The 14,292-nt window shown below is 37.4% G+C and overlaps 1 protein-coding gene across 3 annotated transcripts in view; it reads left to right on the top strand.

The window, feature by feature from the left end:
* The first annotated feature begins 239 nt into the window (after positions 1-239).
* Positions 240-14,292, top strand: part of LOC149218261 (uncharacterized) — a 505,532-nt gene continuing 491,479 nt past the window's right edge. For 2 of the 3 annotated variants that reach the window (XM_089383871.1, XM_089383870.1), the window contains exons 1-4: positions 240-666; positions 781-909; positions 11,010-11,177; positions 11,309-11,392. In XM_089383871.1, the coding sequence (XP_089239997.1) occupies positions 322-666; positions 781-909; positions 11,010-11,177; positions 11,309-11,392 (726 nt within the window). In that variant the 5' untranslated portion in view covers positions 240-321. The remainder of the gene's footprint in view (positions 667-780; positions 910-11,009; positions 11,178-11,308; positions 11,393-14,292) is intronic. The other variant, XM_089383872.1, reaches the window with a different exon arrangement.

Raw genomic sequence — 14,292 nt, 5'->3', positions numbered from 1 at the left:
AAAAATCAATTTCACTTTAAACCTAACATGATAACAAAACACCAATCATGAATTTCTAGAATTAAATATCTTAAATCAAAGACGATCTTCCCAAAATTTTCATACCTTCCCTGTATCTTTGCACTTCAGAGACAATTGCTAGTACTATCCTAATGAAAAACATGGCTTTTATTTTTTAATAAATATATATATATATATATGAGTACACAACCTTAGCAACCCATCTTTCATCTTCCATTGTGACTCGGTGTGGTTCCAACCTGCTATAAATAATTCTGCTTACCATATCCATAATCTTGGCTCTCTCTTCCACATCGCACAATGCATTCAATTGCGTCTACTCACACATCGACATGCTCCGTTTTTCATTCCAAGTTCTCTGACACAGCAAAGCACCCATTTACCACGTCCTCACTCCGCCAATGTTTTTACAAATCAAATTTACAGTGGAGATTTCGAAAGCCAAATCTCTGCAAGTACCATCGACTCGTTTTTGTATACAATAAGTTAAATGGAAGGCCTAAGGATATCAATTTTGAAGCAGCGGACAAATCTGGCTCGTATTCGGCCAATTTTACCGACAGTTTGAGATTATTGGAATGGCCCAAGCTATGCGAGGCCGTGGCTGCCTTTGCTGGCACACAATTAGGCAAAGAAGCCCTTAAGGTGAGGTGTTCTTGTATATTCCCTTTTCAAGTTCAATGCAATCAATATTGTTACGTCCGTTGTTGCAGAAGATGAATAATAATAACAGGAATACATTCTTTTCTTCTTTCGAAGGACCAATTGTGTTCGTTACATTTGAGCCCAGAACAAAGCGAAGCTCTCCTTTCGGAAACCGATGCAGGTTTTGAATTGTTGAAATATTCTGGCAGCACCTTCGATTTCAGCGGTCTCAATGCCGTTGAGGTACTTCCCATTTCATCAGATCAAATCATCTTTGAAAGGGCTATCAATTACGTTTTATCACCACAACTTGCATAATTTAATAGTTTAAGCTGAAGGGAAGAAGTATTTGATCACAATGGGATTGTTGGTTCGAGCAGTTAATTTAAGCAAGAAAGAAATGAAACTAATCTTGAATGGAAACAAAAAAGAAAAACACACAAGTAAACACAAGATTTTACGTGGTAAAACCTTGACAGTGTGTCAAGGAAACATCCACGGGGCAAGGGATTGGATCTTTATTAAATCAAGAATGATTCTCCATGATTACATGATCTCGGGCATTCACCAGTTTTATAAGAGCCTCTCCTCCGTTACATAACTGCTATTAGTTAGCAATCTCGTTACAAAACTAACTGGTAGTAATTACTAAGATTTTACCCATAATTACATGTCTTGTTGTCACATTTCAACAAACTCCACCTTGACAACAATTTTCCTAATCCCTTGCCCATGCCCATTCATCATCTCTTCTGCAAGCCAAGAGAAGCCAAACACCATCGCAACTTCTCTACTGTAACTAGCTTCGTGAATATGTCTGCACAATTCTCTTGTGTATGGACCTTCTTGAGAGCTACTTTTCCGCCATCGATCACGTCTTAGAAAATGATACCTTACATCAATGTGCTTGGTCTTGCTGTGATAAGCTGGATTTGTTGCCAAGTGAATAGCACTCTGACTGTCACAGAATACATTCACTCTCTCCTGTGTCCTTCCAATCTCATCAAGTAGACCCTTTAACCAGATTGCTTCTTTACTGGCATCTAAAGCAACTATATACTCTATTTCGGTAGTGGACAACACAACTATTTCTTGAAGCTTTGACGTCCACCTAATTGCTCCACATACAAGTGTAAAGACATAACCTGTAGTAGACCTCCTTTTGTCCAAATCACCTGCATAATCAGCATCCACATATCCGCAAACTGATTCTTCACTACCATTAAAGATGAAGCAATGATCACTTGTGCCTCTTAAATACTGAAGCACCCATTTCACTGCTCGCCAATGTTTTGCACCTGGATTTGTCATGAACCTGCTAACAACTCCAACTGCATGTGAAATGTCAGGTCTTGTAGATACCATCACATACATTAAGTTGCCTACAACATTTGCATATGGTACATGTGACATATACTACTTTTCTTCAACAGTTCTAGGACTCAAAACCGAAGAAAGCTTAAAATGGGAAGCTAATGGAACATTAACAGGTTTCACACTGTTCATACCGAACTTTTCAAGTACTCTTTCCACATACTTCTACTGTGATAACCAAAGCTTACCATTTTTCCTATTTCTGTGTATCTCCATGCCCAAGATATGTTTTGCTGCTCCAAGATCCTTCATATCAAACATCCTAGAGAGTTGAGCCTTTAACCTGTTGATCTCTTCCATGCTTTTGCTTGCAATAAGCATATCGTCAACATACAAAACTAAGATAATGAATATGCCACTGAAACTCTCGAAGTATACACAATGATCATATTCACTTCTAATAAAATTTTGGCTCACCATGAAGGAGTCAAACTTCTTGTACCATTGCCTGGGAGACTGCCTCGGGCCATACAATGATTTCCTGAGCTTGCAAACTAATCTTCTGTTGCGATCTTGTACAAAACCTTTTGGCTGTTCCATATATATTTCTTCATCTAAATCACCATGTAGAAAGACTGTTTTAACATCTAACTGTTCTAACTCAAGGTTAAGTAATGCAGTTAGTGCCAACATAGTACGAATAGAAACAAGTTTTACAACTGGTGAAAAAATCTCATGAAAGTCAATACCTTCAACTTGAGAATACCCTTTTGCTACCAGTCTTGCCTTATACCTTTCGATACTTCTATCAACTTATCATTTCAATTTGAAGACCCATTTACATCCAACAACACTTCTCCCTTCAGGAAGTTCTACAAGATCCCGGGTACTGTTTTTGGCTAAGGAATCCATTTCTTCTTCCATAGCGGTTTTCCATTTCTCGCTATCCGTATCATCTACTGCTTCCTGATAACAAGAAAGTTCCGCATCTTCAGTAATCAAAGCAAAAAACGAAGTGGAATCTTCATACCTTTTGGGAGTTTTTCTTTCCCTTGTAGACCTTCTTAGAGTGACTGGTTGCTGAACTGGTTTAAAAACTTCAATAGTTTCCTTTGTATCTTCATCACCTTTTCCTCCAGAAGTCTCTCCTTCCTTTCGTCTTTCGAAAAAAGGTTTAGCCTCCAACTGAATTTGTTGATTTGGCGATACCTGTTCCTGTTCAATTCTTTCAACATTTGATTTTAAAAGAGAAGATTCATCAAATGTTACATCCCTACTAATGACTATCTTCCGTGACCTAAGATCCCACAACCTGTATCCTTTCACTGCATAGTCATACCTAACAAAGACATAACATTTCGATTTTGGATCTAATTTTGAATGCTGATTTTTAGGAATAAGAGCATAGGCATCACAACCAAATATCCATAAATGTGAATAATCACAAGACTGACCTGACCAAACTTTTTCAGGAATTTTACAATTTATTGCTACTGAAGGTGATTTGTTAACTAAATAACAAGCAATGGATACTGCTTCTGCCCACAACTCCTTTTGCAGGTTAGCATTGTTGATCATGCTTCTGGCTCTTTCCTAAGAGTCCGATTCATACGTTCAACAACACCATTTTGCTGAGGTGTATAAACAACAATGTTATGTCTAACAATTCCTTCATTCTTACAGCATTGTTCAAATTCTAGAGAAGTAAATTCACCACCATTGTCAGTTCTTAAACACTTAATTGATTTCCTGTTCTTTTTTCTACCACTGCTTTAAGTTGTTTAAAGACATTGAATATACCAACTTTCTTTTTTAACATAAAGAGCCAAACTTTTCGGGAGAAATCATCAATAAACGTTAAGAAATATAAAGCACTTCCATACGATACAACAGGAGATGGTCCCCACAGATCATAATGAATATGGTCCAAAATTTCTTTACTATTATGACTTCCAGTTTTAAACCTCTGTTTACACTATTTTCCATACAAACAATGTTTACTGAAATCCAACTTTAAGGATTCCAAATCAGGAAGTAAATTACGGTTCATCAGTACCTAAAGACCTTTCTTGCTCATGTAACCCAATCGCTGATGCCATAGGCGAGTACCTTCTTCTTCTTTCTCTGACACAATTGCTGCTTCACTGACCTGAGTACTTCCTTTGAGTCTGTAAAGATTTCCGACCTTTTTTGCTTTCATAACAACTATGGCGCCTTTTGAGACTTTCAGCACTCAATTCTGACCTATAAACTTGTAACCATCCGAATCCAACACTCCCAAAGAAATCAAAATTTTCTTCAATTTAGGTACATGTCTAACACTAATTAATGTTCTAACTGTGTTATCATACATTTAACCCTGATATTTCCCATCCCAACAGTCTGACATGATACATTATTACCCATAAACACAGAACTACCATTTACAGCTTCATATGAAGTAAACCAATTTTTGTGTGGACTCATATGATGAGAAGCACCATAGTCTAACAACCAACTTTCAAAATTCTGAGAGACATTACATACATGTAAAGTTTCATCTATCATACATAATTCTTCAGCAGATAAAACTTCATCTATCATACCTGAATCAACTTGATTTGCTTCCTTCTTTGGACTTTCAGACTCTTTCCGTTTCCAACAATTTTTCTTGAGGTGTCCAATTTTATTGCAGTACCAACATTTGGCTTTACACTTTTTACCCTTTGATTTAGACTTGGAAGAGCCCCTTGTTTTCTCCCCTCTTTATTTTGACCACCCTCTAGCTACCATGGCTTCTGATGCATAGGTTTCAACATTGGACTTCTTCGTTACTTCTTCAGCGAACAAAGCTCCCACAACTGAATCAAATTCCAAGGGCTTAATTGTGCTCAAACTGATAGAGGTAATGAAGTGTTTCCATGACTCAGGCAGGGAACACAGCAAGGTGATAGCTTTATCTTCTTCCTGAAATTTAACTTCCATATCCGAAAATTGGCAAATAAGTGTATTAAAAACATTTAGATGTTCTGCAATTTTTGTACCCTCCTTCATCTGAAGACTGTACAATTGTCTTTTTAGATAAATTCTGTTGGTTAACGATTTGGTCATATATAAAGTTTCCAGTTTTCCCACAAACCTGCTGCTGAAGTTTCTTCAACTATATTGAAAAGAACTTCATCTGCCAGGCATAACCTGATGGTACTAAGAGCTCGGGCATCCAAGTCCTCCCAGTCCAAATCTGACATGCCAATAGGTTTCTTCTTCACCTCGTCTAATGCTTTGTGCAACCCTTGTTGCACCAACAAATCCCTAACTTTCAATTTCCATAAAGCAAAGTTGTTCTTGCCGGTGAATTTCTCCACCTCGAACTTTGCATTCGTCATTTTAGCCATTTCTTTCTAATTTGCTTCTAAACTGTGCTTCTAGGGTTTATTTCTGAATTTGAATTTCTCCACAATCTGCCTTCAACTAGGGTTTCTTTCTTTTCAACACAAAAAACTAATTTTGTTGCCCCTTTTTTCTTTTAACCCTAATTTATTTTCTAGAATTTCTTTTATCTTACTACACAGATTGATTACTTCAAATATACAAGAAACAATTTCTAGAAAAAAATACTCCAAACCAGTGTTACTTGGAAGCGGGGAGCAGGAGCGACATTTTCAAAAGCTCCCGGGTTGGGAGCGAATCCCAGAGCGTTTTTTGTATAATATATATATTTTTTATATTTTAATACATATATGTCAACAAAAACATGTAGAATGATGAATTAGATATAAAAAACATAAAAAAACATAGATTGATCATTGAACCATATAACATCAATCATCTAGAAGTTATAATCTTCATCAACCACGTCCACAAGTTAGTAACATACAACATATTGAGTCTCGTGAATCATGATTCATCAATCTTAAAGTTTCAACTTCAAGCTTTCAAAATTGAAAATTCAATATATAACATTTATCATCATTGATCACCAAAGTTGTACTTGTAAGCTAAGTTTAACCATTACAAGAAATAATATCTAACATGAAATGAAATGTTATAAAATGAATTATGAAATGAAATGAAACAACTTTCATGAAGCATCATATTCATAATTCAGAATCATTACCAATGAGTTATAATTGCCAACTTCAAACTTCAAACTTAAATTGTCACAGTCATATATTGTTTACAAAAAATATCATTATGATATGAAAGAGTCAAGACTCAACAGTTATGAAAACTAATAGAAACTAGAAAAGACAAGTAAACTGTAAATCTATTATCTACTACTACATGTGGCCCTTGCCACGAGAAGTGTCTAATGTATGAGCAGGTTGTGGTGGTCTTCTAGGAGTCTCCCGCACAGACTGACGACCAGAACCAGAAAGCACATGCCCTCCATGTGAGGGTGTAGATGGAGGCGGCGACAGCAAAGGAACAAGACTCGGAACTCGAGCACTGCTACTGGATGGTGGAGGTGGCATGGTTGTTGCTTCATCTTCCTCTCTTATAAGTTCCGCTTCCAGTTCTTCAAGATGTATAGTGCCATCCTCCAAATTATCATCCTCTGGGTGGTTGTCCCAAATTTTATATGTTGGATCCTCATAAGCCCGATCACAGTAATGACTCAACAACCTCAAGTTGTAGTGCATATAAACCAAGCTTTCTGCCCAGTTTTCATTGAATCTGTTTCTTTTCACATTATGTATGAAGCTGTAGGTGCTCCAACACCTCTCTGCAGAAGTATCTACAACCTGTGAGAGAACTTTTTTTGCCAATTTTGGCAAAAGTCCGTGGCCGCCATATGATTCCCACCATGTGAGAGCATCAAATCTGTCTCTATCTTCCATTGCATGAAAGGTACCAAACAAATTAGTGCAACTGAAGTGTCTGCCTATTTCAAGACGCACACTAGCACATTCCTCCCTGTCAGGTATCAACTTTTCTAATGCTTGCAAATATCCTGTAGATACCTCTTCATCTATATGGGGTTTGGCCCTAAACCAACCCCCTGGTGCAGATTGGCCCAACCAAGATGTAGAGTAGTATTTTGGCATAAGGATATACGCCAAGCAATGTAGTGGAACATTAAGTTTATCCCACCGTATACACACACAATCGTGAATCAGTTTGTACAAGTTGGGATCATTGTTATGAACAATATCTTTTATTTGCCCCAACATGGTATCCATTTGCTCATACACCTCGCCAATCACTGGTTTATCTGTATCTGCAAACCGAATCATGTGATAAATGGGCTTGGTGAAATCCAATACTTGCCTCACACGTGCCCAAAACATACCATCAAGAGCGGCCTCCTCCACCTGTTCAAAACCTTACCTGTCAGCTGCATTTGTAGCCCTTTCCTTTAATACCTGCCAGTGTGGACTTGATACCATGTTAGCCAATGACTCTCTTACCTTCAAAAGGCGCCTGAAGGTGAGGTAATAGCTACCAAATCTAGTCCTCGCAATCTTCAACAACTCCAATCTTGAGTGACTGCGGAAAAGGCCATGGGTATTGCTATGATTTGTAATAAATTCTATCATTTGTTTGCCTTTCTTGTACAAATCACCAATCCATTTGTATTGTCCGTTTTTGTTCTTAACAATATCATGCATCAAAAGGTTCATTGTGTGAACCAAACACCCGGACCAAAATATGTTGGGGTATATAGCCTCAATAAATGCTCCCGCTGCCTTACAATTAGGAGCATTATCAGTGATGACTTGGATGACATTGTATGGCCCAAAACGGTCAATTGTTTCAAGTAATGGTTCTGCAATGTTGATGGCGGTCTTGAACTTGTCTAAGTAATCATATGCTGAAAGAAAGATGGCACCACTAACAGACAAAACAAGAACATTTATCAATGGCTTGCCTTTTACATTTGTCTATCCATCAGATACAATGGACACCCCATGGTCAGTGCAAGAACTTGTCATTCTATTCAAAGAATGTGATATTTTTACGTTTTCATGATCAAGTCCAACAGTTCTTGCCTTGTCATACCTAGGGCTCTTGTATCCTTTAGGGACATCATTTATGGCAGAAACCATTTCGTGCCAATAAGGTGAGCGAAGAACGTTGAATGGTATCCCACATGCATAGAGAAACCTGTAAACTTTTGAATCCACATCATTCCTACACCTTTCATCAAGGAAATCTGATATGGTTCTACGCGTTAAAGCTGGTGACCCTGTGCCTCCATATCCACTGCCTTGGGAGGATGCTGAAGGAGTTCTTTGTACATGTGATTGTGAGCTTGGTTTAAAGAAACCCTTTGATTTTTTAGATTTGTATTGGGCTTCCTCCTCTTCCCTTATGTATTTGGCTCTATCTGCTGCTGACACACCTGTAAGTTTTGATTCCTATTTGTTTATCTCCATCCCACGACATTTTTCCGTAGAGGTGTTTTTTGGCACGGGTGTATGAACCTGTGTAATTATTGTTGCAATGGGGGCAATGAAATTTAGTGGTTCCACCCCCTTTCCCTGCTTCAGGCCTGTTAACATATTTTCACAATGGGGTTTGGTCTTGTTTAGTTTTTTGAGCTGACTCATGTTCACTCTCCTCCAGCTCCTCCTCACTGGGGTTTTCATCAAATCCAGTGAGATTTTTCGAGGTAGGTCTGCAAACTTGATGTGACTGAACAACAACCCTAGTTTTGCCACGTATGGTAGGAACCCTAGAGAATTAGGGTCCTTTTCCTTCACTAGAGAGATAGGCTTCTTCGCTTGACTTGGGAGGCCTTGTAGGCCTAGTTTCAAGCCCAAACAACACTAGTTCATGGACTGTTTTGTCCCTGCTGTCATACCCGCAGACTTGACCTCCTTTTCTTCACACGTGTGACTGTTTCTAGCCCTAGAAACAGTCCTCTTCACTTTGGTTTTCCTCCTCCTTCCTTCGCTGCACTAGGAGACCCTTTAGACAAGGTTTTCCCTTCTCTTTTTCGGCTACTTCACTTCACTGATTTCAGAGATGTTTTTCGTTGTCTTTTGAGGGAGTGGACAACCTCTATTTATAGAGGATTGTCCCTCCTTTAGGCCGACTTGCTCACTGTAGGCCGACATACATTTTCTTCATCAATTTTCATCGTTTAGCCTCTTTTGAAGGACATTGCTGCATGGAGAGGACTTGTACTTGGCTTGGAGGTATTCCTTTGACCTTATACAATATTATACATAGTGTAACATGCCCTTAAGGTCTTCAATATTTTCTTTTGACTATTTGACTCACCTTTAACACTTTAACATGTGCTAGACCTATTTCAATGAGCAAGAAACTCATTGACATAAATTATAAAAATAATATTTCTTTTTCTTGAATAAATGCAAATATCAAAAGTACATTTATGAAGACCAAACCTAGTTACATTTCCTTCAACAAAGGTCTTGCCCCTTTCCTAGTGAGGCTTTGCATTGGGCCTGCTAGATTTTGCAGCAATAGTGCCACCTTAGCATCTTGTAAGGATCTTAGCAAGACTTACTAGTTTGGGTGGTAACAGGTACATTTTTGTTAAGGCCATGACAAAGGAGTTCAACAATCAATACCACCAACATCAAGGTACATAAAGGGGTTGGTACTTTTGATTAAATGCTAAGACCATACCCTCACACGTGATAGAATCCAATGAAAATGTTGCAGTCCTACCAATCTTGAGATTATGAAAACTATTATGTTTGCTGAATTTTGAATAGGATATGAAATTCTAGTTACTCCTTATCAAGTTCGATGAGGTTGGAACTAGTCTCAAACATCTTGAAACAATTAATGGTAATGTTAAAAGTGTAAGTAAAAGTTGTCATTTCCTCCTTTTACGTCAAGAATTTAACATCACCATTAATTGTTGGCATTGGTAGGGTTTAGGAGTTAGGTTTTTGGATTTTTGTTTTTAATAAATTTTTTTAATTGTCCTTACTGAGTTAGCCACAGTGGGGTCTAGTAGCTACTCGGCTGGTAGGGATGGTTTGTTATTGAATTGGCGGAGTCAAACTTTGACTTGGCTGGTTCGGTACCAAATCAACCTATGTTGTATGAAATCCCCCCGCCTCCCTATGTATTGGCTGCATTTTTGTATGGAAACTCTGAAACACGACTAAAATGCGTTTCGGTTTGTACGAAACACATTTCACATGTCAGAAATGTATTTCATACAAACTGAAACATGTTTCAACATCTGTAACAATCCGTTTCTAAATGAAATTTGTTCGATTTTGCCTTTATGTAATTGTTGGGATCCACATTTTTGGTTTTATTGCCTAATCAAAGGTTAATTATGAATTAATGAGATTTCTAGAAATCTTTAAGACCAAATTTTTTTCTTTAAAAAGGGTTTCACTCTCAGTTTGCACCAAAATGTTGTTAATTAATGGTAATGTTAAATTCTTAAAGTAAAATAAATGTCACTTTAACTTAAATTTTTAACATTGCCATTTATTGTTTTTTTTTCTATGTGGTTCATGGACCCTAGAGATTGGTGATCGCTACATCCATGGAATATTTGTACCAGGTAGATCCACCCGAAGGGATCACTTCCTGTCGGCCCAACCACAGAGCTTGACCTTAAGGGTGTCGAGAGAATTTGAACTGATTTCCTCTCAATAGGAAAGGTGCTTTAACGGCGGGGACTTGACCAATTGAGTTTACCATAATATATGCCTATATAGGAATTAAATGGTGTTTATAATATAGTAATAGTTTCTTAGATCTATTAATAATTCAGCTCTTGAGTTTACACCTGTACTTCAGATTTTTAATTTTTTTACAATATTTTCTGCAACAAGGAGATGCCTTGGCACTGCTGCATTGCCACTATGGCTGGCTGTACTTTCAAGTCCTATTGACCCATTTTGGTTAGTTGTGGACGTTAATATAATTTCTTTCTTTCTGTGGTTGCATGGAGAATATTGTATTAGTTGTTATCTTTTCTTGGAGTCCTGTATGAAATTGACTAAATTGTACTTGTAAAGATTGTTAATTTAGACTCTTTAGTTGGATTGTATGGTAATTCTCTCAATACAAACTGAGGATAAATTTCCAATATGTTTATTATCAAGGCAAAATCTGCAATAGATCGGTTGGGAAGAGGTTTTGCAATAGATGGAAAGGAAGCCTTGGCCATTGCAGCACTTCTGCAGTTTTGTGATGGACTACAGGCTATGCTGAAAGCTGCCCTTAAAGAAGATGCAGAGTGGTACACTCGATTTATGCCTCTCAGTCAAATGGTAAGCTGCATCCCAGAGCAATCTGCAAACTGTTAAATCTTTAATTTGCCACTTGTGTTTGTGTTGTCTGTTTTTCCCGAGCAGATTACAGTCAATGTGATATCTAAGTTCGTAAAGATAAATCTGTGCAGTTAAATGAGATGGTCATTAACCAAGCATTAGTTCGAACCATCTTGCAAATAGTGGATGAGGAAGGCTTGGTGAAGGATGATGCAGTATGTTCTTAAACTCTCAAACATAGGTATTTTCTGTTTTGAATGAGTTTCGCAATTGATCAAGTGGGTTTTGTGTTACAAAGTAAACAACTTTTAGTATTTATGTCGTCACTCGTATTTATCATGATATCAAATTTCTGTCATGAGCATAGTTATAACTTATAACAGGCTCTTTATGATTTTTAAGAGGTCTGTTAACACCCCAAATTGCACCGTCGTGTTTTTCATGTTAGTTTCCAAAACTATTTAATCAGGTCAACATTATTTGTAAGATAGTGTTTTCTATGAGGATGAAGCAGGATTTGTGAGCATAAAATGAAGAGAGGATGTCAGGATGTTCCATTTACTGGTAAAGGATGATGCAGTGTGTTCCTAAACTCTTTAATGTAAGCATTTTCTGGTTTAAATAAGTTTCACCATTATTGTCAGTGGGTTATGTGTTATAAACAATTTTTAGCATTTAATGTCATCACTAGTTGCACCGAGATGCGCTATCCAGCCCAGTATGGCAGAGGAGTTGTAATGTTTAACATTTTGACTCGGTCAAAATAAAATTAAAAATTAAAATAAAAACCATGAAATTCTCCAGCCCGTGGTTTTTTTTCCATGGTATTTTTTAACCCATGGTTTTTTCTCATGGTATTCTTCTCTAATGTGGCCTATTTAAAGGCTAATAGTTAAACCTGTTGCTGCCTAAGATGCACACCTCATTGTGGGAAAGTCCTCAATCCCACCAGGCGTGGTCTTCAAGATGCAACACTCAAAGAAAGGGCTGTCACCTTTTCCCAATTTTCTCCTTTTAAGCTCTCTCCTAGTAAGCCATGGGGGGTAATCCCTAAATATGATTATTAAAGAAAAATTTGTTGAAGACAACAAGTTTTAGGAGATAAAGGGCAAGACAATTACCATTCAATATAACTTGAATTGAAGATTAATTAGCAAGTATGAATATTAATGAGCAAATATTAATGGGATAGATTCAATTAAAACAATATGGCATCCAATAAGATAAAGGATGAGAGACCAATGCCTTTTAAACAATGCTCAAATAAAGTTATAATACTTGCAAAATAAGAAAATGATGCTTCAAGTTACAAGATAGGCAATGTTGCAAGACAAGTGTTAGTAGAACGATATCACAATATTGAAATATGAGCAATAGAAAGACTTGCAAGGTAAATGAAACTTATACTTGTAATTTTAAGAGGAATTCTCAAATAAGATAGAGTTGATATCAATGAACATTGAATAAGTAACTGAAATGACAAGTACAAGAGGGAAGTGGTCGAAGAGCGGGAGATGAGAGGAGCGATGGCGAGATAGGGTTTCGGGATAGGAACAGGCGTCCCTGGTGGACCTGCTCTAGGGCAGGTGCAGGAATCCCTACGCGAACCTGCAAGAACCACGCAACATATCTGTTGGTACCATTCCATTACCATATTTTTCTTCTAGAAACACCATCATTTGTCTACCTTTTTCCTCCATAGACCTCTTATATTCCTTGAAATTGATTAATTAGTAGCATTATAGTTGTTAGTTTGTATTAAAGTTAATTTATGAATTTTTATGTTAGAAATTAGGAATTTTCAATGAAAAGATTACAGGAATTCATAACATTCTGTAAATGGTTTATCATCTGACACGTGGCATGACATGCAAGCCAAAGCAATGGATAGGAACGAAACCTAGAATGTACAAGCATGGTGAAAAATCGAATCTACAGCAAATCAAAAGCTCCTGGTTATGCGGTCCACGCTGGTCAAACCCCAGCGTTTTGGTTACAAAGGCAGTAAAAGCCATGGTTTCCCAAACCGGTTTCGTTTTGTTTTTTTGGAAATCGGTTTAGATTAGAAATGACCAAAAATCATTCCTTTGTAAAAGCAGAAACAACTGCTTAATGAATGTACATTCGATTCAGATAGGGACAAGTAGATAAAGATTGCGTATTATTTTGTTTTCAAGAACAGTTACAGTTACGATTATTATCTCTGTACATCGTTTGAGAACAGAACTTTTGTATGTGATTGCAATCTACAACACTTGAATATAGTCACGGTTTTACTCCAGCAGTGTTTATGCATTAATACTCTCGTTGCTTGAGTTTACTTCAGTGTACCATTGAAACGTGGACGGGCCCTGCGTGGATTGGTATACTGTTAATTTCATTTCCTTAGTAGTTTTTGAATTTGAATAGAACGCATAGTGTTTAATGTTATTTCCATGCTTATGATTTTGTCGATTTGATTAGAAATTCTCACAAATGGTATTTATGGTGATAGCTTGAAGATTTCATCGTTAAGATCATTGAACCATATCTTGTAAGAGATTTGATCCATCGTTATATTTTGAAGCATCTCCATAGACTCTGTTTTTCATGCATTTAAACTTTAGTGTGCTTTTGATTTTTCATGAATGCTCAAGTGTTAACTAGACAGAGCTTTTGTGCATAGCATCCTTGTAAGGGGATTAAAATCTCGGTCTAGCAATACGCTGTATCTTTAAGACAGTTAGATAAGTTAGGTGATCTGAGTGTTAAGGTGAGAGGAAACATATCTTAACCTTCTGTAAAGAAGTATTGTAACCTATCACAATAAATACTTAGTTAGGAATCCTTTATGTCTATAGACTGTAGACGCATGCCTTGAAGTTTATTGACCCTGGTTGATAATAAATCTAGTCTAATCTAGCACCCTAGATTGGCCACTACAAGATCAGTAACAAATAAAAAAGAGTAGAAATCACTGAAAACAGGCCAGACAACGAAGAATGACGGAAGCAAGCGGGGGGGGGGAGAGATCCCCTCCTACAAGGAGATTACAGCAGGGGAATCAAGCCGTATCGGGGCAAATGGAGGACCTGGAAATCGAAGCAAAAACGCGCCGGTGATGGGAGAAGTATGG

Source organism: Pinus tabuliformis, chromosome Q (assembly GCF_031772625.1).
Source record: "Pinus tabuliformis cultivar Carrire ecotype Pingquan chromosome Q, CPIR1, whole genome shotgun sequence".
NCBI classification, from domain to species: domain Eukaryota; kingdom Viridiplantae; phylum Streptophyta; class Pinopsida; order Pinales; family Pinaceae; genus Pinus; species Pinus tabuliformis.
The sequence above is the reverse complement of the archived record's forward strand: the minus strand, read 5'-3'. Positions and strand labels throughout refer to the sequence as shown.